Here is a 25,531-nt window from a genome sequence, read left to right on the forward strand (position 1 = left end):
GTTATGACTTTTGAAATTATGTACTCTTTTAATGCTTGTATCTGTTTGATATGGTGTCTTAATTGAAAATGTATTATTAATTACTCCCTCAACTATAGGTATTTTCGAACCGCAGGCGCGGTATAGAAGAACATAAAGACTTGAGTTAGAATGGTAATCAAGTGACTCCCACTGCCCTTGGAGGGATATATTAAAGAGTCTAACAATGACGTTTATTTAATGAGTTTAATTTGATGAGTTCATGAGTCGGTGCAGTTATTTGTCCTCTCATAGATGCAACCTAAAAAACCAAACATGTTATTTATATCACGTGAAAATTATTATTTTTATTTATATATTGATGGTTAATATTTTTATTTGACATCTTAAATATAAAAAAATAATAAAAATAAAAATGATCAATTGTGGATTTCACAGTATTTATAAATTAAATCTTAATTTTTCAAATATTAAGAAATATTTTTATCATGGTCTAAAATTTAAAAGTCATGTACAGTTAGATTAATTATTTTTTACGGATTTATTCAAGCATAGATTATTGGTGTGGAATTTGATTAACCTGGAAAGGTCGGCGTGAATTCCTTGCACGTATGTAATGAGTCACGAGTTTGGCAGCGATCGTACGTTTTCTATCATGCCATCTAGGGCTACACAAAATATAAGATGATGCTGTATTTCACCCTAACCTAAAGTTTGATTTTTTTATAAAAAAGATTGGGTTAGATAACCCATAGTTTGATCTTGTCCAATGATAACCCGAATATTAACAGGACCGAACTTGGTTTATAAGACTAGGAGACTGGTCCCATCAGTCCAATACTAGCTTAGCATTTTTTTTCCTTTTTCTTATATGAGAGGCAATAATTCACTTCAACCTAATAAACTCAATTAAAATAATAAAAACACTAATAATAATAATAATAATAATAATAATAATAATAATAATAATAATAATATTCCATAATAAGAAAAAACTATTTCTATTATAGTTCAAATAATTTAAATTTGTAACTTTAACAAAAGCAACACTTAACAAAATTCAACAACATTGCATTACAACAATAATTTAAAAACAAACTCAATAAATCTTCATACAATCATCTCTTTAGCATCAATTACACTTGAAGTATTTGTCAAAAATAAATTAATTATAATTATAATAAAAAATTGATAAGATTGGACTGAACCAAGTGGTCTGAGTGCCTAATCCCTTATCCAGTTCAACCTGAAGAAATAGTTTGATCTTTTCAGTCTTTTTGATCATAAAGGACCAGTGCTGAGACCATCTCGAATTGGACTGAGCCAAACAAGATTGAAAGACTTTTGCACAGCCCCAACGCCATCCTATAATGTGGATGCACATGTTCCCTCCAATTTTATTTGTAAATTATATTTTTAAAAAATTTATTTTATTATATTTATAAATTATGATATAAATTTTTGGATAATATTTAAAATATATTTTTAAAGTTACCCTTCATGAGAAAAAAATATAATATAATATTATTTTTTAAATTTATTATATAATAGCATATTTGAAATTCTACACACTTTTATTTTTTATAATTTTTTATTAATATTTATGAGGTTCGTAAAAATAATTTATAAAAGAGATAGAAGGAATACAATACAATCCTAAACCACCTATGCATGGATCCATTAAAATGGGCCCTGTAACATCCTGATTTTTTATATAATAAAGAAATTGTGGAATTTAGGTTTTGAGAAAAAAAATGATAATAATAGGAATTTATATTATTTGAGGTTATTTAGAAATAATATTATGGTTAGGTATTTAATTATGAATTTAAAAATTTAAATTTAAAACCACATAAGCAATATTTAGATAAGATATAATATATAAATAATTTTTTTTATGTGTGTGTTTAAAAAAAAAGAGAAGGTAGAAGGAACAAAAAAAGGGGGGTAGAAGGTTGTTGTTTCTAAGTTCTACATTAGTTAGATGAGGGAAGAGAAGAGGTGCCTTCAAGTATAAAAAGGAGGGGGTGTGTGCATTAGGAAGCATGAGAGGCTAAGATGCAATTTAGAGAAAATTGCAACTTTTGGCCCAAAGGTTTGAATAATTAAATTCAAACATATAGTTTTTTTTTAATATAATTTTGGGACTCACAATCCCATTTTTATATTATTTTTCTCTCTTCCTCTCACGTTGCTAGGCGTTTTCTCGCAAGGGAGGATTATTTTCTTTTTCTTCAGGTATGTTCTAACTTTCCTGTTTAGATTAACATTTAAAAATTTATTTAATTACAAAATTAATTTTATAGTTATTTTCTAAATAATATTAGCTTTCTAGTGATATGATTATTTTGTAGGATAGAGTAAATATTCTGATTAGAATTTTTTTATAGGATAGTTAATCTGATGATATGATGGAGTAAAAATATAGGTTGAAACTCTTAGGGATATAATAAATATTATAGAATATTTTTTTGAGGTTGAAACTCATGTTTAAGAATTTTTGACTTAAAATCTAGATCTATATGGTTGAATTTATGTGGAATCTGAGATATAGGGATAAACCTATAATTATTAAATATTTATTTAAGTATGAATAGGTATTTTTGAGGTTATAGAAAGGTGATTTGAGGCTTCAGGATAATTTTAATTTATTTTTGGATGAATTTTTAGAATATAGAAGGATGAAATTGTGATACTAGAAGTGATTTGAGGATAAAAAAAATAGTTTATTAGGGTACGAGAATTTTAGAAAAGAATTTGGGAAGTTAAATGAGGCATAAATCTTAAATTAGTGTTAATATGGATTATAGATCTAAGACTTTCTAACTATTTAAATTAGAGTTATTTATTTTAATGTAAAATTAATATATAGTATTGTGAAATAATTATGTAGATTATATTGACAAAAATAGTGGTGAAAAAGGAGTTGTGAAGGGGAACTTGTTATTCAAGACACAAGGTAACCATTATTAATGTGTTGTGATGGGTGTGTTTGTGAATGGTTATGTGTTGTTTTGTTGTTTGGAAAAATTATGAATTATTGAAAATAAATACTGTATATATTTGTTTGAAATTATTGCCAAGTGGGTTAAAAATTTATTTTTTATTTATCATGATGAGATATTATTGTTCGGATATACTCCTGTTTGGATATTTGAATGATGCATGACTTGTCAAGGTATTTTAATGTATGGTGTTAATGAGAATTTCTGTTCGGTTAATTATTACCACGTGGTAAGCCCTCATTGGACCCAATGAGTGGCGTGTCGCTTGGTCCAACTCACCTTTAGCCGGGTGATTTGGCGTCCGAGCATGGTGAAAGGAGGATATAAGGTGCAGTCATGCAATTAAATACTTGTTCGATTTGTTTGAAAATATTGTTCGGTTAAATGTTTTGTGTGCCCACTTAGCAATCGCATGATTAGTTACATCCGCATGCATCATTACATATTAATTTTTGGTTACTGAGACTTTTAAGTCTCATTCCCCGTGGTTAATATTTTTACAGGAGCGAATCCGGCCGAGAAAGCACCAGAGGTGTAATTATGGTGTATGAGACACCATCTTTTACGTTGCCTCTTATTTTAGATTATACAATGTATCTTGTGCCAACTTAGGACATATCTTGTCTATGGAGCATGTAAACTCTAATCCTTTTTATTAAATGCATTTATATGTCCAAGAGGATTATGTCTGTCTCTTTTGATTCATGACCTAATTTAAATAACATGCTATGAGGATCATGTCTGTCCCTCATGGTTCTAATTGCTTTTTGAGATATTTTAAGACCTGTGGTATATTGTCTTGGATGTATCATGGTAGAAATTTTTCTACCATGATAAGGGTTCAATGAAAAAAAAAATGATTTCTTGAATTAATAATTTGTGAAAAATCGGTTTGTTAATTTGAGGGTGTTACAGGCCCACCCATTTAAGATCGAAATTATGTAAGGCTAGACTTGTAATTTAAGGATTAAAAATGTATTCATACTTAAAAGAGCCGGCTAAAATTAGGTCTTAATATTTAAATAAATAATATAAAATAATTATATTATATTAAAAATGAAGGATGATTAAGGAAGATGTAAAATTCTTAATACCTTTACCAGTGAGGAGGCATCGCAAAGAGAATGATTAAATTGTATTAATGTCAAGCAAGATGATGATGCGGTTGCAAATGTTTAATTTTTATTATGTTATCTAGATTGTTAAGAATTGTTACTGATCTTTAGTGGCTGTAGATTTATTTTTTTTTAAGTTGTTTATTTCTCTATATTTTTATCTCGTGTGAGATAATTTTTCTGAGTTATAATTGTTTAATTTTTTTAAAAAAACTTATTAACACTACAGTCTAATAGGCTGGCCCTGAGCATGTGATAAATGTTTTCATGAGAAACAAATTTAACAAATATAATAAATATTTTTTGGATTTTGTAATTTCATTTATAAAAATAATGAAATATATGATAGTTTTTCTTGTGAGGAAAAATAAAACTAAAAAGAGGAGGGTTATATTATTGATCACATTAATTAGTAGGATGTGTTTTGGATCAGACTCGTGTCTATAGTCAGGCAATCGAGGCCATTGTACTCTATATAATTCCAATCATGTTATTTTTTCGAACATTAGTGTTAATTACATTCATTGTCCACTGTTTCACTGTATTTATCATTCCCATTTTTCAATATCAGTTAGCCATTCAGGAGGGTAATTTTCACACATTGCCACAATATATGTAATGGTGGAACCCTTCACTAACAACTAACAATTCGCTCCCATCTCTCACTTAATCGAATTGCTACTATCATTCTCAAACCTATTGCATCGTCTCTCATTTGCCAAATCATTTTTGCTTGTTGAATATTTTGCTTGCTATCTATTTGAAATTAAATCAAAGAACACAATGGATCTAAGATGCCGGTCACAACAAGTGTATTTGTTCTACTTTTACTCTTTATTTTATTTTTATCTGAAATTATAATCATTTTAACTTATTTTTATGGCATGGGAAGTGGTAAAAAAGTAAAAAACTAAAAATGCCAAATGAAATTTGAATACGCTAAGCCTCTCAAATAAGTTTACTTTAAGCCTTAAAATTGCTTCACACACCCCCGACGTGAAAGTTTTAAAACCCAAATCACGTTGAGTGCCCCGGCATGCTAGTTTACTCAAATCACGTTGAGTGTCCATGTCAAATAGCACGAGTCAAGAGTGTTGACTTTTAAGCTCCAATAGTATGTTTTCTTCAAACTCTGTCCAGGTCTAAAATCATAGTGAGCGGAAAAAATGTGAGCCTGTTTTGCTAGCCAGGTTTAAAAAATATATTTTATCTAAAACAAAAACATTTTTACAACTTTTATTATACATGTTGATAATATTTTTGTTCATTTTGTATACATAATATAAAAACAACTGATTTCAGTTATGAATTTTACTATATTTATACCTTTATCGTTAAGTTTTCCAAAACCAAGGTAATTTTTTATTATACAAAATTGCAGAAAGTTTTGGAAATTTTGATTATTTATTTTATATATAAATTTGATCTTCAATGCCGTGCATGCGTGTGCATGGATGCTGGAATTATTGAAATTTCTCAGAGGATTTTTCTAAAAAAAATCGCTGAAATCATAAATTTGTGTAGTCAACCCTGTGCCGGGAACATTATTTTAATATTAAAATTGAAAAAAATTTAGTTTAAGAATTAAAAAATCAATAAATAATCATATACCTATTGAATTTTTTGCCATAGTTCATATTTGAAAATCATTGAAAAAATTGACTTATTTGTGTTTCAAATTTAAAACATTAAAATGACGAGGTGCAAATAAGTAAATTTCTTCAAGCTAGCACGTGCGGCCGCTGACCCAATATACCATCACCACGTGACACAGAAAGGGGAATTTACTTTAAGGTTCGCGTGACGCAACAAAAATGCATAATTTCAGAAGAAAACGATTAAAAAAAAAAGGAAGAAAAACACCTGTAAAACACTGGGAACATCGTAGTGTACGAACGGCGAATAATTAATTAGGGTTGCAAATTGCAGGGGATTTGGAGATGAGATAGAGACGATAACATATTCTTTTATTCTGTCACACAAAACTATTTTGTTTCCATGTTTAAAAGTTAAAATAAAAAAAATTTTACTCATGACATAGAATTTATTATAAAGAGATTTATAAAATTAATAAAATACTCATAAATTTTAAATTTTATACATTTACAACTTTGATAAAAATATTTAATAATTAATCAATAAGTATTTACAATTTATTATTATAAGTTATTGTTTTCTTTTATAAGTTATAAATGTTTGTTAATTGATTAGTTGTAAATGTCATTTTTTAAGTTGTAATGAATATAATTTGATATTTATGAGTATTTTATAAATTTTATAAATTTTTTTGATGATAAATTTTTTTATATAAAATTTAAGTGTAATTTTTTTAATTAAAATTGTCTCAGGACTATACTTGTACGTCCCATTAATAATTAACCTCGTCGAATCCCTGCACGAATCAACTTCTTCACGCACATAATCTACGGTGTAAAAGCACTGGTACTACTGCTGCCACCGCCGCCCCCCACCCCCCAAACAACGACAACAACAACAACAACAAAAAACAGAGAGAGAGAGAGAGCACTGGTACTACTTTTTTACTGTTTATGGTGCGTTTCACATACCGTCTGGCCACAAAAAAAGGTGCGTTTCATACGTGTTTTTTTTTTTCAATAAAAAAGGAGAAAAGGTGAGAAAAGTATTTTTAAGGGAGATAACCTTCCTATTCATATTCTTTTCTCATGCTCATTCTCATTTTATACCAAAAGATCCCTAGTGTCTGATCTTTTCATTTACATAATATTGTATTTACATATTCTAATTATAGATTTATAGGACGAAATTTAAAAATCCTACTTGGGCCTAAATATATTTTTTTGTTAAAAAAATAGAATATTTTTAATCGAATCTCATCCCCTGATAAAAAATTACTTGTCTTTAAACTAATTATATTTTTTTATATTTAATATAGTGTTTTACCTCAAAATAAGTATAAAATTATTTATTCAATAGAAGTACTTTTTAGTATTTCACTTTGAAAGATTAAAAATATTTTATATTTTTTTAACATTCAATCCTTTAAAAATGCTTGAGAGAGTATAGGATAAAGAAGTACTGATTTTTTTTTCAACCTTACCCCTATTTAATTACAACAAACTGTTCATCCTTGGCATCGTTTTAATTTCTATATATGTCACGTTATTGTGAATATCAATTTTAATGAAGGGCAACATTGGAAAGTAATACTTTTTTATAAGTAGATCATAATAAAATATTTTTTACATTGATATTTGAAATGTAAAATTGTAGTAAATTACTTCATAAGTACTATTTATAAATCATATTTGAATAGTACTTTCTTTGCCATCATGTTTGAACAGTGCTACTTATTTTTTTTTTATTAAAAAAAAGTTAAAGGGTAGCTCTAAGCATTTTTCACTTATATAAGAGATTAAAAACTATTAGATTACAAGCTCATTGGCAGTATCAGTGCTGCTTATTCCATATAGTGCACATGCACTAATTTGTTTTAGGTATTTTTTGTTAAAAAAAAAATGAAAGTGTTGAAAATTATTGCAAAATTCGAGGGAAGTACGTCAAAATTTCAAAAATAGACGGTAATGTATATAATTCCAATAAAATGCATGCATGTTTGCTTATTGATTGTTGGATTTAAATGAAGCGTGATTCAAAATCATGAGTAATGCTGATGCAGTATGCTTTTCTTTTGTTTTTTTTTTTTAGAAAGGAAGACAAAACAACTAAATGCAGCATGGTTTTACTTAAACAATGCGTTGGAAAAGCATTACTGAGTAAAATGGAGTCAGACAAAAATACACATGGGATTGTTGGTATGGGAAGGTATATGGTAGCGTGACGTGAGATTGTTAGCTCACGATTAAATTCCATTTTAAGATCTGTTTCATATGTATGATGTGAAGTTATCATCAAAATTATGCTTAAGCTGGAGGCTTAAGCCCCATTAATTATCTCTGAAGTGGATTTTGCATGTCTACTCTATTCTTTTATAATTCTCGCACAATTTATGGTCATGAATAATAAATGGGGTATTGGGGTTTTTTTTGAATCTTTTTAATTTTTTTTTTACATTGTTGTGAAAATGTTGTTTTGTGTTTATGCTATAGCAGATACATTCAGAATCCTCCAAACCAGAACATGCCTTTATGCATTCGCCCAATATATAATTAAGGAAGAATGACAGTAAAGTTTCAAAAAAAATTAACTTAATGATAATAAGGTTTTTAATAAAATTTCTTGAAAAATAAATTGTAATTATTAATTAAGACAATTGTAATTATAATTTATTTTTTTAGAAATCTTTATAAAAAATTTGTTAATTCAATCCCTACAGTAAATTGTTCTCTCCCCCCCCCCTCACATATTTTTAAAGCAACTTATTATATGTATGCATGTATATGTATCTCTTTGTAAGATACTTTAATGAAATAATTATTTTTATATTGAACAACCCAATACCCAGTATTATTAAAATTTTAGACAATTTTTTTCATTCCATCATTTAGTATTCTAGGAACTCAAGGCGTTATCACTTTCCATCTAAACTAATTTGAATCCCTATTATGCTAGATCATTATTATCAGTGATGATCTTACAGGTATATTAGGGATATTTTTAACATATTTATTTAATATGAGAGTATATTTCAATACTCAAACTTCAAATTTAGGATAAGCTAATTCAACTTGTTTAATCAGTTATACCAGTTGCCCTCCATAAATTTGAGACTTTTTTCAAGGATGATAGTTGTGCAACTGCAATCCTGCCATTATTAGTTACCGAGAGTCCATAATGCTATATGCAAGCAACAAGGCTTAATGACCAATCACATTGAAACACACACACAGTAAAAATGGGAAAATAAGTAATTATAGTGGTTGTCTGGGTATGTTTTTAGAACTGATTATTGGTACGAAAACTACATTTTGATAAAAATTATCCAAATACTACTATTTTTACATAATTGATTATTTTGGCCCAAAGTGCCCTTTTTAGACTTTAACCGGGTATAATTGATTATGAAAATAATTAATTAATATGATTAATTTTAATTATAATTAATTATATTATAATGCAATCTATTTAACTATTATTTTTAAAAATTAATTTTAATAGAATTAAAGATGTTTGAATAATTTAAATAGAATCAATTTTAACTTTGTAAATTATTATAAAAGACATTACTTTTTAAAATTAAATTGTTAATATATTTGTATCTAATATTATTAAATTTGTTAATTTTTATTTAAGAAGTAAAATATATTATTTAAATTACACATCTGATTAATTATAAAGATATAAATTATATTAATATTAACAATTTAATTTACGTAAATAAACTCAATATGTCTTAGTTCAAAAATACTAAATATCAATTTTACAATAACTAATAAAAATGATACTATACAAGTTAATCTCTAATGACATTATAGATATGAGTCATATCTAACAAAAATGTTAAACACTACCTTGAAATTTTAGTAACATAAAAAATGTAGCAATATAACAAACAACGCAAAATCTCTCTTTTTTTGTGAATCTTTGTAACAATATTTGTATTGGTCCTAAATTTTAAATTAAATTAAATTAATCTTTCTCTATCAATTAATATTTCATTTGAATTAGTTTGAATTTTAAATTAAATTGAAACTTTGGTTTGAATTTTATTAAGTAAAAAAAAAAGAGAAGAGAAGAGAGTTTGATTTTATTTTTATTAAATTTTATGCATTTTTTATAATTTTTTTTAGTTTTTTTTGGTAATTTTGCCACATGTTTTTTAATCAGCTTTTTCTTATTCTCCTGCCTTCTCTTTCGGACGCAATAGCTCACAGAGACAGCTTAGGAAAAAAATCGATTTTGCTCCTAACAATCGATTAACAGAAAAAAATTGATGTTTGGGTTTTTTTTTATTAATCGATTTTTTAACTAAAAAATCGATTATTTTCTTACTCCAAACACGCAGAAACTCTGTTATGCTTTAAGCTAATCCAACTTTTCAATTTCAATTATGCACCTTGAAACATTTTTTATTTGTCGGAATTTTTGAACTAGCTACCAAATATATCCTTGACATTTCATAGCTCATGATTTATGGCATTACGTGGTTGGAGACATCTTCTTCCATCCAAAATATACCCCTGGCGTTCATCTTATTAAGAGTCTCGAGCATTTATCATTTGATTGTTAAATATTTTATAAATATCAAATGTATCACTATTATATTTTTTGTTAAATAAATCACAATAAATTTAATAATATGAAAAAATTAGGGTCCGTTTGGATTTCAGTTGGGTATAATAGATTATGAAAATAATTGATTAAGTGGTAGATTTTAATCATAATTGATTATGTTATAACGTAATTTGTTTGGATATTATTTTTTTAAAATTGATTTTAACTTAATATATGTTAACAACTTTTTAAAGATTTAAAATTTGAATTTTACTAAGAAAAAAAAAAGAGAAGAGAAGGGAGTTTAATTTTTTTAAAAAAAAATTTGTGCTTTTTATAATTTTTTTGGACCTTTTTATGTAATTTCTCCAGTTTTTTTTTTATCAGCGTTTCTGGAAAAGCTTAGAATATTAGCTTTTGAAAAAAATCGATTTTAAGGGTTAGAATCGATTTTTTACTTTTTTAAATGTTTGGCTAATAAACTAAATAATCGATTTTTTTGAAAATAAAATCGATTATAGACATATCCAAACGGACACTTAATCTTTTGATCTCTATAATTTTGATGTAATTATAATTCAGTTATTCAACTTTAATTCATTCTAACTTAATTTGTATAGTTGTGTTTCGTAATTCGAGCTATTAGTACATGTCCTTCCAATTAAAAAAATATTAAAATTATTTTAAAATGTTAATCGATTGAAAATTGTAATAATTTAAATATTATTAGTCTTCAAATTTTAAAATAATTTTAATCTTTCTCATTTTATTTTATAAAATACAAGTATCTTTTAAATGATTAAAACTGTAGCAATTGAGTTGCATTAAGTCAACTTCAAGGATCAATTATAAAGATCTAGTTACAGTAAATTAATATTTAAAGACTGTGTTACGATTGAGTCAAAAATATACAGATTGAATAGTTAATTTTTTCTAATAATATTATATGCAAGTTCATCAATACTTACCTACAATCCATACCTTTTATTGTAATTTATATATTTAAAATTGATTTTGATTAAAATCATTCAAACATCTTTAATTTTATCAAAATTAATTTTAAAAAATATCATCCAAACACTATCACATTATAATATAATTAATTATAGTTAATTATTTTGTTAATAAATTTTTTTTATAATTAATTATATCCCACTGAAATTCAAACACACTTATAACAACTGTAGTAAAAAGGGGGGGAAAATTCCACTTTACTCTGTAACTGGTTGCCTCTACACCTCTAAAGTTCAATTAATTGGCCCCAGCCAAATCTAAAGTACAGCAGAATCAAACTTAATTAGTTAAAGAATAAACAATCGATAGAGTCCGAACAAAATCTAAGAATAATACCTTGACGGTTCCAAAAAAGAAAAAAAAAAAAAAGACTCATCTCCAGTCACCAAGTCACAGGTATATTTAAATGCCATTGAAGACCTGATACCAGGTTTCAATTCCTATACTAACATGAAGAAAATAATAAGAATTAAAAGAAGAAGAAATAAAGATTGAAGATGGGAAAGGTTGAAATTAGGAAATAGGAATTGATGCGAATATTATAACTAAACAGTTAATTAAGTAATAAGAAGAGAAAGTGCATACGTGACCCCATGTGTGCCTCACAGAAAGTTCATGAGCATAAACCCGTTGTTTTTTTTTTTTAATAATTCAAAAAATACCATTAACATCCGGGTAATACACGGAAGAGGATCGCCTCTACCCGTCGTTCTTGTGCCTATAAAGTCCTTCGTTTTCTCCTTCTTTTACTTTCGTCCAGTAAATCTGCACGTCTCTCTTCGTTCCTCTTCATTAACCCTTATTTTCTTCCTCCATATCCCTGAACACAGCCAGAGGAACTCCCTTCACACCCACTATGGCCGCCGAAGCAGAACTCAAGATGTCTCACGACGTCGCAGCCGTCTCCTCCGGCGACGCCAAGAAACGACCCTCCTCCTCGTCTCACCTCGTCGACGATGCGGCCACCTTCGATCCCAGCGATCCCCCTCCCTTCACCATTTCAGAGATTCGAGCCGCGATTCCCAGCCATTGCTGGGTTAAGAACCCGTGGAGGTCCCTCAGTTACGTTCTCAGGGATGTGTTTGTTGTCTTTTCCTTGCTTGCTCTCGCCCTCCATCTCGATTCCTGGTTCTTCTGGCCTCTCTATTGGCCCCTCCAGGGCACCATGTTCTGGGCTCTCTTCGTTCTCGGCCATGACTGGTATTATTTCCTTCTCTCTTGTCTCGCCACGCGTCTGCTCTCTGTTCGATTGTAACGTTTCGTGTTGCATTGTGCAGCGGCCATGGAAGCTTTTCAAGCAGTCGCAAGCTCAACAGTTTCGCAGGCCATATCTTGCATTCTGCAATTCTTGTACCGTACCATGGATGGTTGTTTCTCAATTCGAAACTTTTTCTTGTTCATTCCTTTCGTCCTTTTAACCTCACACGGGAATAATCATCGTGGCAGGAGAATCAGCCACAAAACCCACCATCAAAACCATGGACATGTTGAGAATGATGAATCATGGGTTCCGGTATGTTATGTATGTGCTTGCTTAAAAAAAAAAAAAAACACACACACACACACACACATTTTTGAATAGCTTCTTCATGATTAAGATGGACCTTTTTCTTTTTTACAGATGACAGAGAAGCTTTATAAGAATCAAAGCCACAGGACAAAAATGCTGAGATTCACTGTGCCGTTCCCCATCTTTGCCTTTCCCGTTTATCTGGTGAGAGTTTGTTTGCTTTATTGTTCTCAAGACCTTATCAGAAAGACAATTTATATTATTACTATACCACTGACATAAAGCTGGGTTTCTGATAAATGAACTGGGAAATTTCAGTGGCGGAGAAGCCCAGGAAAAGAAGGCTCTCACTTCAATCCCTACAGTAGATTGTTCTCCCCAAGAGACAGAAAAGATGTGACAACCTCGACCTTATGTTGGCTGGCCATGGCTTCCCTGCTTCTCTACCTCTGCTTCACTGTGGGCCCCGTTCGAATTTTAAAGCTCTACGGTGTCCCTTATGCGGTAAAATCATTCCTTCACGATTCATCCCCTGTTTCACCACTCCGTATTATTGTTATTACTATTATCAGCCTATGTTTCCTCCTTCTAGGAATAACTCTAGACTACAATCCTTGAGTCTGATACCTCGTACGTGTGCAGATCTTTGTCATGTGGTTGGACGCTGTTACATATTTGCACCACCATGGATACAAGCAGAAACTACCTTGGTACAGGGGCAAGGTACATTAATAACATCAAGCTGTTCCTTTTCATCAAAGAACCGAATCTAAACACTCTAGTTTCTGACAGGAATGGAGCTATTTGAGAGGCGGATTAACAACAGTGGATCGCGACTACGGTTTGATCAACAACATCCATCATGACATTGGAACCCATGTCATCCATCATCTTTTTCCTCAGATTCCTCATTATCATCTGATTGAAGCGGTGCCTGCTATTCTTAAACCTCATATACATGTTACTATTACGTAAATGCTTTTTAGGAAGAATCAATTCGCTTGAAGAACAAAATCTAGGCTATACTAATGCTTTCATGTTTTGTGGTTGTGATTAAAGTTGCTCTGTTTTTGTGCAGACGAAAGCAGCAAGGCGAGTTCTGGGGAAGTATTATCGGGAACCAGAGAAATCAGGGCCTATACCAGTCCATTTAATCCAGAATTTGATAGATAGTTTAAGACAAGACCACTTCGTTAGTGATTCTGGAGACATCGTGTTCTATCAGACGGATCCTCTTCTTTACGAGAAATCTAGGACCAAGTCTCAATGATTTTGTATATTTTTCTGGGACTTCAAAACGTGGTTTAGATTAGTAGTTTTTCATTTCTCATGTTTCTCCTGAGTTAGTGTCTCCGTCGTTACTCGTTACTTTGGATTTCAGATGAAGGAGTGGTAAAATGATATTAATTAGTGTTACTGGCAGATTCAGAGATTCGCATGAATGAATGGGATTGGTAGGAAGAGACAGAGTATGAATGTCCTCCTGCGCAAAGAGGGAAATTAATTATATGATTGTCTGATGAAGCTGTGATATTGCTTGTTAATCTGCGCAGAGCATTCACATGGGGATGATCTGGCAAGGAGAAACCCTCCATAATATTAACATCCGAAAGCTCTTCCAATTATTTCACCAACCAAAATGAAAACAAAAGGCGTAATTATTAAAAAATTAAAAAAATAAATACAACACTAACCTAGCTTCTCTGTGCACATTGAATCTTGATCCTAGCGGGCATCATCATAAGACAAAGGACCCATCTTTTTTTTTTCTATTAAAAAATATAACTTTAAATTCTTATATTTTATTTAAATTTTGCTATAGCTCTTGCACATTTTTTTTATATCCTAGGTTACTACATTTTTATTTTTGATATTTTAAATCCTTTCATAAGTGGTGTTATAGTGACTTATAATACTAAAAAACAAAAGCACCTTCTTAGAACACTGAAAATAAAATGTAAGGATTTATTATAAAATCCGAACAAAATGTGAAGACACAATATTTTTTTTAACACTTTAACTTTTTTTAAAATGTCTCTCATCACATAACATGACCTTCTGTTGGTTATTGCTGATAAGTTACAAAGGTGTGATGATACTAATTGATTCTCGTTCTTTTAAAAATATTCCTCTCACACTAACCAGAAAAAACTTAATATTCCCTTCACATCTCTTATATTATATATATTAGATTAGATCACGTAGTGAGAAAAGATTTGGGGTTGCTTGTTATTAAATACTTTAAACTTTTCTCAAGGAAACACCTTAATTGTTAAAAAAGCTTAACATTAAAATCACTAAAAAATAATAGCATATAAAAAATACTGGTTATTGTGATAATCAAAGTGGAGTCATATTTTCAAGGGCTCATATTAAAGGGCTATTAATGGGATATTTGGTTTGCGATTCTCTATCGACAGTTATAGATCAATAGGAACTTAAGAGTTTTTCAACAAAAGAAGCATGGGGTCTTGGATGTTTTTGGCTCAAGTGCAGGTGTTGTTGTCTTGGCCAAATTCTAAACTCCTATCTACTAAGATGGAAAGATATAGAGTACGATAGAGAGCACAAGAAATGGAAGTTGTTAAATTCAATATAAATGGTGCAAGTGGACAAGATGGTGCTGTCACTGGATGTGAGGGTATTGCTAGAGACCACACAAGGCATTTTCTTAGTGAGTTTATCTATCATATTGGCCATGGGAGCAGTCTGAATGCTGAACTATGGGATGTCACATGGGCACTTAAAAGAGCCTGGGACATGAGTTGGAGAAGGATAGTGATAAAGACAGATTACATGGAGACTATCAAGACATTGTAGAATGATGAACAATCGGAACATCCTAATTGTGGCCTCATTTTAGAGATCCAGAGTATGAGATGACAAGACTAGACTATTGATTTAAGTTGGCGTAATCGAAAAGCCAATTTGTTGCAGATTCGTTAGCGAAGGAGGCTTTGAAGCAAATGGACATCTCCTCCAGATTTTATCTCTGTTAGTTTAATATTTGATGTTAGATTTTAGTTTTTAGTGTTTTTTTATTTTTTTTTCATCAAAAAAAAGTGGAGTCATAATTTCTTAAATAGGCCCTAAACTACTAGTAAAGCACTAAATGCAAGCTCAAAACTGAGAACACATGAATATGATATAGATCAAAGACCAATAGTTGATCCATCTTTTAAAAAAAAAATATTGACAACAAAGTAAAATAAAATTTCAAATATCAAATCAATGATAATTAAATTTTTGACATAAATTTTTAAAAAATAAATCATAAATATCAATTCAAACAGTTGCAAACATGATTTTTAGTTGTAAATAAAAAATGACATTTATAACTCAATGTCATATTTATAATTATTATTCAATTTGATATTCGCAGCTTATTTTTTAAAAAAGATTATTGAAAACTTAAATATTATTATTTTATTTTTTATTACTTAACTATCATTTTCCTAAAAGCAAACTTTTTGTTTTGATATTATTATTTTATTTTTAATAATTTAACTATCATTCTCCATTTCTCCTAGAAGCAAACTTTTTGTTTTGAAAAAAAGAAAAAGAAAGAAAAATTATCATAAGCAAATCAATACAATTGTCAAACACTACACATGCAACATGATCACTGGTGTGGTACAATAAAAATACGAGACATATATACTGAGGACTGACCGTCTGAGGTGACGTCGTAACCAACAGATTCTTGAATCAAGCATCGCCATGAAACACGTTACACATAATTGCTGGGCAAGTTTGAAAGACAGTCTAAATGCTCATTGGGGGGGGGGGTTTCTGTCTTTTTATTTGCACAATCTAAATTGTTACTCCCAAAAGTATTTAAAATAATTTAAACTGACGGTTATAAAATGCATGTTCAAAGAAGTTTTCAATATAATCAGCACATGCAGTGCCATGAATTTGTGGGGTATACGAGAGAGACAGTTGCTTGCCTATTGAAGGACGTACCCAGTACACTGATTGATGGGCCCAATAATGTAAGGCCATCCTGCTATTTCTCGGATTCCATTTTTATCATATCAGTAATACTTAAAATTGCAAAGATTTTTAATTGTTCCCTTGGATTGATCATTAATTAGATTGTTGCTAACTTGATGTATGATTTCAATCTGGAGAATGGGTTAAATTCATTTATTCAATGAGTGCCTTGATTTTATTTATTGAATTTTATTAATACTTAAAAATTATTAAGATATATTTATTCCTACATATTCAAAAACCCTAAGTGATTTATTGAATCATTCTTTTTTGTAGTCCCAACCAGCATCTTGAAGTATTTGGATATGTTGGATTCATTGTTTGCCTAGTTCATTTCAGACTAATTTGGATCCTTGTGTAGGTGGGGTTCTCTTTGAAAAGGTTTTGTAGATATCACAGGCTAGTATACTTTGCATATTCAACTATGCGATTCCAAATGTAAGGCTAACACATAAAACTTTAAATTAAGCTATTCAAATTTTTAACCACTTGAACAAGCGCTCCTTGGTGATCATCAATTATTTGAAAACTTCATTAATTATCATCACGGGTATCGCCACTGCAGATTCTTCATAGTCTCTAAGTTGTTGACGGGCTTCATCAACGATGGGTCGTTTCAAGTGAAATGAATTCAGTATTTTTAAATAAAACTGTAATACAAATATTATAATTAGAAAAATAAATTGGGCTGGAATTGTAGCCCTTGTTTAAAAAGCAATGCTAAAATCTGACCAACTAGATACTAAACAGCTGGGTACAAACTAAAATCGTCATTTGGGTCCTTTTTATGAATCTATTAAACAGACAAAGCACGACCAAAAAAAGAAAAAGAAAATTGTCATGTTGATTTTTTTATTGCACATATATAAATGGATTCTTTTATTGAAATCAATCACATTCAAAATATTATCAAGTATTATATGTAAGTAGTTTTCTTAAAAATTTAAATATTAATTTGTCATATTATAATAAACTAGACTATTTTGCTGACATTTTGAATTAAAAGTTGTGTTGAATTTTAACAAGCAGGGCAATTTTGTTTTTTAAATTGCAATGACTTGCGAGATTAACCTAAACTGCCAATTTTTTTTTTTTTTTTTTTGGGCCAAGAACTAAACTGCCTTATTTAAGTTAAAGAAGAGAGCAGTGACTTTGCGGTCGCGTATACATTAATGTGATATGTCACTTTTAAGTCGGTAACGCAGTGATTATACCATTATTGCCAGTCCCGCATGTTACTTATTGCTGACAGGGCCAGTAACCACCGTGTTCGGTAGAGAGGAAAAAGAATCATGGAAAGTGAAGAGCCCAAGAGCTCCAGAAGTTGAGGACCGAGAGAGCTCTTTTTCTCATGCTTCCATAATATATATATATATATATATATATATATATATGTGCATGCCATTTATATATATATATATATATATATATGCATGCCATTTATATCTCTAACGGTCCCTTTCAATTCCATCGTTCAAATATTTCCCCAGTTTTTGTCTATTTTGACCCTGCAATTTTCTCTCCTATGCCACCACCCTCTCCAATCTATAATACACTTATTTGTGTCATCTTCCTTTAATTCCTATGAAGCTGTGATGTATAAAATCTTTTCAACCTACTTTGTCTTGAAACCAGCTCTTATAACTTGTAGGTAACTTCCAGAAAAAATTACTTTGAAGTCTCTTAAAACGCACTTAAACACCATAAATTTTAATTGTCAATAAATTTTATAGTATTTAAATGTTTTGTGTGACTCGTGTGTAATTCTTCCAGACTTCTTTTTTCTTTTTACATACACAAGTAGGCATTGGAGTTGGTTTCTATTCACTGCCGTGGAGGAAATACTGCAAATATAAATCATTAAATTTAATTAGATATTTTAGATTTGATAATTTTTAAAAGTACAGATTAATTTTTATTGTTAAATTTTAATTTAAATAGTTCAGATTTAAGACGGAGGAAAACATAACGGACATAAATCATGTTCACAAGTATTATGATACTTCATACAAGGAGGGTGTACATTAAAATAATAATTATATGAATTTACATGTTAAAGGACAAGATGAGGATTTATTTTGTCCTCTAGTCCCGGGATGCGAGAATTTTGCCTGTAAGGATTTAAAAAATAATTGTAGTTTTTTCTTAAAAAAAATAGAAGTAAAATTTTATATTTGGTGAAGTAGAATGATGTCCAATGGACCAAGTCTTAAGCCCAATAACTTTTTCTAATAAGACAGCCCAATACTTTGTCAATCACCCAGTGCAGACTCGCATTAGAACAGTAGAAAAGCCCATAAACCCAGCTTTGCAAACAAGCAATTTTTCTCCCAGAATGAAGATATTGGCAGACAAGGCCCAGATGATTCTGATATTTCTTTGAAAGCCCAACGACTTCATTTGCAACTATATTTTTTATTAAAATTACCCAGTTACCCCTCGACTGAAAACAGAAGTGTGCCAAGATGTCCCTCGACTCCCCTCTTCTTCCCCAATCATCATTCTTTCTAGTCATCCTCCAACACAGATGGACTATGGGGCTTTATCAAAATTTAGAAGTTGATCCAGAAAAATAAGGGGTCAAACGAAAACAAGGCATGAAAACTACCCCAGTAACTGCTATGATGTATGAAATTGATATATCTTGGCAACCCAGAAAAGGTTTGGTTCAGATATGAAAGGGGAAGTGATTCACCACAGTTTGAGTGCAAGTGCAGAGTCACCGTGACTAAACCAATCCCACTACTTGCAAGTTCTTAGAAGTATTGCCACCGAAGTGTGGTAGAGAGCATTGTTGGTCCTCTGCAAGTCACCAAATCATGCTTCCCCACAATCCCAACATTACCCACTGCTCCAAAAGCAGGATCGCTCGGCACAAACTGAATCACATCATTATGCTATGCCTTAATAGCCGACTCTATCCACTTCCATCTTTATTGTGTTTTGTTATTTGTCTCTATATAATCTTTTTCTGTTGCCGTAGGTGCCAGTAATTTTTCCTTCCCCTGATGTTAGTCTCTCTTTAAGGGGCAAAAAATGCCCATAAAGATTATATAATACTATCATTGTTCAATTTTCTCATGTATAACTTACATTGTTTCATTGCACGTCAAATGGATATTAGGTTTTATTTCATTTGTTTTTACAGACTTTAAATCCATCTCTTTACCTTTGCTTTGGTTTCATTTGCCACGCAAAAATACTTTGTTTTATTTTGCCTTAATTTTGAATTCATTGATTGTTAATTTTTATTATTCTTGATGCTGAAATTTATTTTATCCTCGTTTAGCCGAATATAGTTACTTTGTATTTTGTAATTTCTGCATCTTTTTTTATTTTATTTTAACACTTAACACAAAATTTAACATCGTTATCTACACATTTCATAATTTAACTTAATTAATGCCACAACATCATCCCTTAGAGCATATTTAAAGATAAAGGGATTAAATAGTTGTGTTTTCTCTATTTTATTAATTAAAATAATATAAATATTATCATAAAAAAACCAGTGAAAATAAGAGACCGATGCTTTATTATTTTTATAAGGTCATCTACTTCCTCGAATTTCAAAAATACCGTTAAAACCAACGAGTGAAAATATAGCTTTGCTTTATATTTTTGCAAGTTTTTTATAATTGAACCCACTTTTTATCTTTATAAAGCAGCTTGTGAAGAAATTTGGAAATTGAAAGAAGCAATGCCTGTCAGACCTATGACTAGAGTCAGGCAAACAAGCTGAACCCAATGAACCAACTCGTTAGCCCACCATTTTTTGCAATTTGAGTTGATAAAATGAGCCTTTTGTGAAAAAAAAAGGGTTGGGTTAGCCCAAATCATCAAATTGTGTGGGTTAAATATGTTAGCCTGCTAACCCGCATTTATTTGTTTTTTAAATATGTGACATGGACTAGTGACCGCACACGCGAGACCAATCCATTCCACTACCCCACTCTACAATCAAATCCACACAACATAGTCCAATCAAGACTCGAGAATACTAAAAATCTAAGACAAGAGTCCACACTTCCACAATGAATCCACTGTCTGTGATCCACACCACACCACCAATAATTTAGTTGACTAGTCTACAAACAACTCAATAAAGGCACACGTTAACATGTACAACGCACAAGCAAAAAGTAATCAAGACTCTTATGTCCTTTTTGGTTGGAGGGAGGGGGGAGGGGGGAGCGAAAATCTCTCCCCCCCCCAAACCTCCCCCCTTAATTTGAGGAGATCCCCCCTCCCTTCCTCTCCCTTCACCTTTCCTCCCCCCATCCCTTCTTCTCTCCTTGAACCAAATTAAGCTTTAAACTCAACTCAAGACTCAAGCATATCGATGCACACAAAATATTTTACCACAAGCGTATGATTCAATATATAATATATTAGTATGTCAAGGCCGATCTTACAAGGAACCAAGTACAATAATAATTAGGTAATAAAATTTTTATTTTTGTTCATGTTAAAAAAAATAATTAGAATTGATTGATTAACCAAAATTAGAAAAATAAAATGAATTAAATACAATGAGATTCTCAATCCAACAACTATAAATGTCTAAGGCAAACTTATAATCGCTAATCCCTTGCTAGCTTCGTGTATCTTGTTTTTATCCAATTAATTAATTTTAATGCCAATGTTGTTAATTTAGAGTATTGGTGGTTAAAAGGGACTTTCGAACCTCAAATAGCCCCCTCTCAAATTAATTATGTTATTTCTGACACAATTATCTAAATAGGCAACTTCAATTTCAACTTACTTTAATTTGATTTTATGAGACACTTAGGTATATTTCTATCATAATTGTAAATTTAATAATATAATCTCATATTACTCAATCTAATGATTCAAATGAGATTTTCCTTTGTCAAGGAAAAGTCCTAACACCCAAATTCATATTTAATGATGACCAAACATCAAATAGATAATTAAATGCAAGATTAAGCAACCAAATCAACATCAAATATAACTAATGGATAAATTTTACTATTATTTAAATAAAATGTTTAAACTTGCATTACATTCTTTCTCATAATTAATTAACTTAATAAGGATGATATTAAAAAAATCTAACCAATATTTTATAAAGTGTCTTATGTTAAAAATCCAAGCATCCTTTAAATGCGCTATAATTATAATATAATACAGAGAGGAGGAAGTATTAAATATCCTATATTTTTATCCAAGCTTATGTAAAAACAAGGAATGTAATGGAAAAACATAGCTCTTGATATCTATACTTTACTCGAATTTTGTTACAAGTCATTGCATTTTTTTAGTATTTTAAATTTTTATATTTTTTTTATTTACAACAGTTGTCTCTATAATTTCAAAGTGATGTTGATGTGACATAAATAATGTTAAAATTGCTTACATATCCACTAGCAATTATAAGTTTGGTTAACATGTTAAATGGGTGATGAGTTGGATTTTTCAATAAACAAAAATAAATTAAAAAAAGTTCCATCATATAAAAAAGACTAACAAGGAGGTTAAAAAAACTCTCAACTTAAAAAATATAAAATATCAGCAAAAATATTTAAAACGTATTTAAATCTTAATTTTAAAACTTCAAGGCCCACAATTTTTTAAAAAATTGAGTCTTTTTTTATTTTTTAAATATCTTAAAAATATTTTACATTTTTATAACATAAAAATAACTAATTTGAAAGTAAATATTAAATTCTTTATTAGTTCAACTTTACTCTGGCCCGTCCAAACCATCGGATCTTGGTTGAAGGACACCAGGTTGAGAGCTTTAGGTTCTTCCATTGGCCTTTTCCATTGGTCTTTTCTTTTTACCCTTCAAGCTTCAACGTTTGGTACCGAATAATGCTGGATTTATAAAAAATGTAAATTATATTTTTACATATTCTTTGAGATATTTTAAGTTAGCTGTCTTTTTAACTCCATGTCAGCCTTTTTTCTATTTGATATAGCTTTTTTTTTAAAATTTATTTTTCTTATTAAAAAGTAAAATACAATATTCATTTAACACATAAACACAAATTTAACGATGTCAGTGGATATATCAACAATTTTAACATTGTTTACGCCACGTCCAATGCTTTTATAAAATTATAGGGAGTTGACAGAGTAAAATATAAAGACTTGAAATATTAAAAAAATGTAAAATCTTGTAATAAAATTTGAATAAAATATAAGGATTAAAATAGTGTTTTTCGAGTATAATTAAACCATCCATTTGTTATGGGAAGTCTCTTGCAATAAACACGGGAGGGAGCACTTATGAATTAATCTCAATTAATTTCAATTCTCATCTTAAATAATAAAAACATTGTAATAAAACATTTAGCTTTCCAAAACCCGGCGGAAAAAAAAGTTCCAATATGCGGCATTAATATCGTCCATCGTTGTTTGTGTTGTGCCGTGCGGCACCTCATCTTTCGTTTCAGGTTGAAGGGTTCACGCGCCCCAAGAGCGTGGTACTGTTGCTGTTTGATTGTTTGAACAAAACTGGGAAGGCAACAATTACAGTCTCAGATAAAGTAAAACGACTGGTCAGCGCGCGTGGAGACATCCCTCTGTAGTATGTCCTTCCTCATTCAACATCCCCAATGCGTCAGCATTACGCCCCTGTTCACACTTCCATTCTGTTCCTCCTCTCTTCTCTTTCCTCTCTTTCAAATCCACATCCCATCCCGCCATCTCACTCTCTCTCCCCCCCCTCCCTGTCTCTGATATAGCAAATTCAAATCTCGCTTTTCTAGCTTTCTCTTTCTCCCAATCTCAATGTGACTTTCAGAATCCAATCGCCCTTTTCCTTTTTTCCCTTCCCCACCTTTCTTCCTCTTCCATGTCAACATGAATCTCTTTCCCTCTCACTCTCTCCTTCCCCTTCCTCATTCTCTACTTCTTCTTCCTCCTCCTCTTTCACCTTCCACCCGACCATGTGTACCTCCAAGAAGGCCACCGCAGGTTGTCTCACCGGCATCGTCCGCAGAATCCTCTGTTCTCGCGGTCTTCCCACCCACCCCTCTGATCAAATCAGAGACGCTGATTCTGTACTTCAAACTCACCAAGACCATGAATTCAAGGCTGACCACAAGACTCAGCCTGGTTCTGTCACTCCTACTTCTACCAATGCCACTACTCTTTCTGCTCCTGGAATTGTCGCCAGGTTGATGGGTTTGGAGTCCATGGTGGAAATTCCCACTGAATCATCTGCTGCTTCGCTTTCTCGAAGCCGATCCATGAACTCTGTTCAATGCTTCGGGGAATGCGATCGCTTGCAGGGGATTCATCGGAGGGTCAAATCTACTTTGTCGTTTCGTGAGGTCCCTGGATTTACGTTCCTGGAAAACGACGACAACTTCTTGGTCCTCAGCTTCGAAGGCCAAGAATTTGAATCCAAATTGGGTTCTGCGGGATTGAAGCAGAGACCGAGATCGAAGGAACATAGGAGGGAAAAGGTTTCTCTCTGGCTCTGAGAATACAACGAGTGGCAAGGAGAAACAGCGCAGGAAGGTGTGTGATGAAATATCTCTGAGGAAAAATGATGGTAAGCTCCGAGAACTTACCAACATGATGCCTCAGACCAGCTTCAAGGTTGCTTCTGCAAAGAATTATTTCAATTCACAAGCAGAGATGTTCGAGGACGTTCTGAATGATAGGAAGCTAGAGAGAAGGAGACGGATGAGGAGGAGGAGGAGGAAGAAATCATGCTGTAATTGTACTGCGAAGAAGACGGAACAAGAGTGCAATTCAGAGGAAACAAGTCCAGTTTCTGTCCTTGATTTTGATCGCCAAGCTCCCGGATCAGGTTCGTTTCTTAATTTTTAGTTTCCCAGGTTTCAAATTTGCAACCTGGAATTGACAAAATGATTCCTTTTTTTTTCCCCTCCCAGACTTAGATTCATCAGGGATGGGGATGAGTCCAAGAAGAAAGTTGTCGCCTGAGCTGGGAAACGGCCAACACTTGCTTGTGCGTTTTGATGCGAACTTGATGATTGAACAGAGGAATGTAAAGGAAAACGACGAAGACAAAAGCGAAACGTCGAGGAGGAAAGAGAAGCAGAGACAGAAGTATACAGACATATGGGAAGAAGCGTGCAGAAAAGCTGGAGACGAAGTAATAGGATCAAAGCAAGTGTGGAAGAAGCAAGGGGATTCTGAAAGCATAGGCGAAGATTTAGAGTCAGAAATTTTTGAACATTTAGTGAATGAGGTGGTACATCAACTACTTGTTGACCATGGGCGGAGAATTGAAATGTAACCTTCAAAAATATTGTAAAATAAGCAATCTTCTTCATATAAATATAAATGTACAAAGATATTAAACCCTTTCTCTTCTCATTTTCTTTCAAACTCTTTCGTTGGCACAGGGCATTCATTCTTAGGTTATCAGTCAGCGCACGCCAATTCTTTGTCGTGTACTTTACCAATGCCCCCGTTATATTAATTGGTATTATTAAAAATAAAATTAAAAATTACTACAATTTATTCTCTCTGATGTAAGTTATTTTTAATTGAATTTCATATTTAATAAAGTGATTACTTATTTTTAAATTAACTTTATTTTTTTATATTTATTTTATTATTTTTAAATACTTTAAAATATATATGAAATCATTATTAATAGAGACACTTTTAAAAAAAATAATAATATATTTTAAAAAAAATAAATTAATAATAATTTTTTATTATGTTATTCAGTTCAAAAACATTTTATTGTAGGGATACAGGGAATATTTTCACTCGGTGATTTCCTATCAAACTGCCAACTTGTTTAT

At 31.0% G+C, this 25,531-nt stretch overlaps 2 protein-coding genes across 2 annotated transcripts; both read left to right on the forward strand.

The window, feature by feature from the left end:
- Positions 1-12,011: 12,011 nt before the first annotated feature.
- LOC129298447 (omega-3 fatty acid desaturase, endoplasmic reticulum-like) lies at positions 12,012-14,300 on the forward strand. The gene is made up of 8 exons (XM_054936862.1): positions 12,012-12,466; positions 12,544-12,633; positions 12,713-12,779; positions 12,888-12,980; positions 13,095-13,280; positions 13,419-13,499; positions 13,569-13,706; positions 13,855-14,300. Exons 1-8 carry the CDS (start codon positions 12,123-12,125, stop codon positions 14,044-14,046), a joined length of 1,191 nt encoding a protein of 396 aa, XP_054792837.1. The 5' UTR covers positions 12,012-12,122; the 3' UTR covers positions 14,047-14,300.
- Positions 14,301-23,466: 9,166 nt separating this feature from the next.
- On the forward strand, positions 23,467-25,101 carry LOC129298450 (uncharacterized). Its single transcript, XM_054936865.1, is given in 3 exon segments — positions 23,467-24,229; positions 24,231-24,561; positions 24,647-25,101. Coding segments are annotated over 3 exon segments (1,239 nt in total). The 5' UTR covers positions 23,467-23,689; the 3' UTR covers positions 25,015-25,101.
- The last annotated feature ends 430 nt before the right edge of the window (positions 25,102-25,531 follow it).

Source organism: Prosopis cineraria, unplaced genomic scaffold (assembly GCF_029017545.1).
Source record: "Prosopis cineraria cultivar Desert tree isolate PC_DT_omini unplaced genomic scaffold, ASM2901754v1 PC813, whole genome shotgun sequence".
In the NCBI taxonomy this organism is placed as follows: Eukaryota; Viridiplantae; Streptophyta; class Magnoliopsida; order Fabales; family Fabaceae; genus Prosopis; species Prosopis cineraria.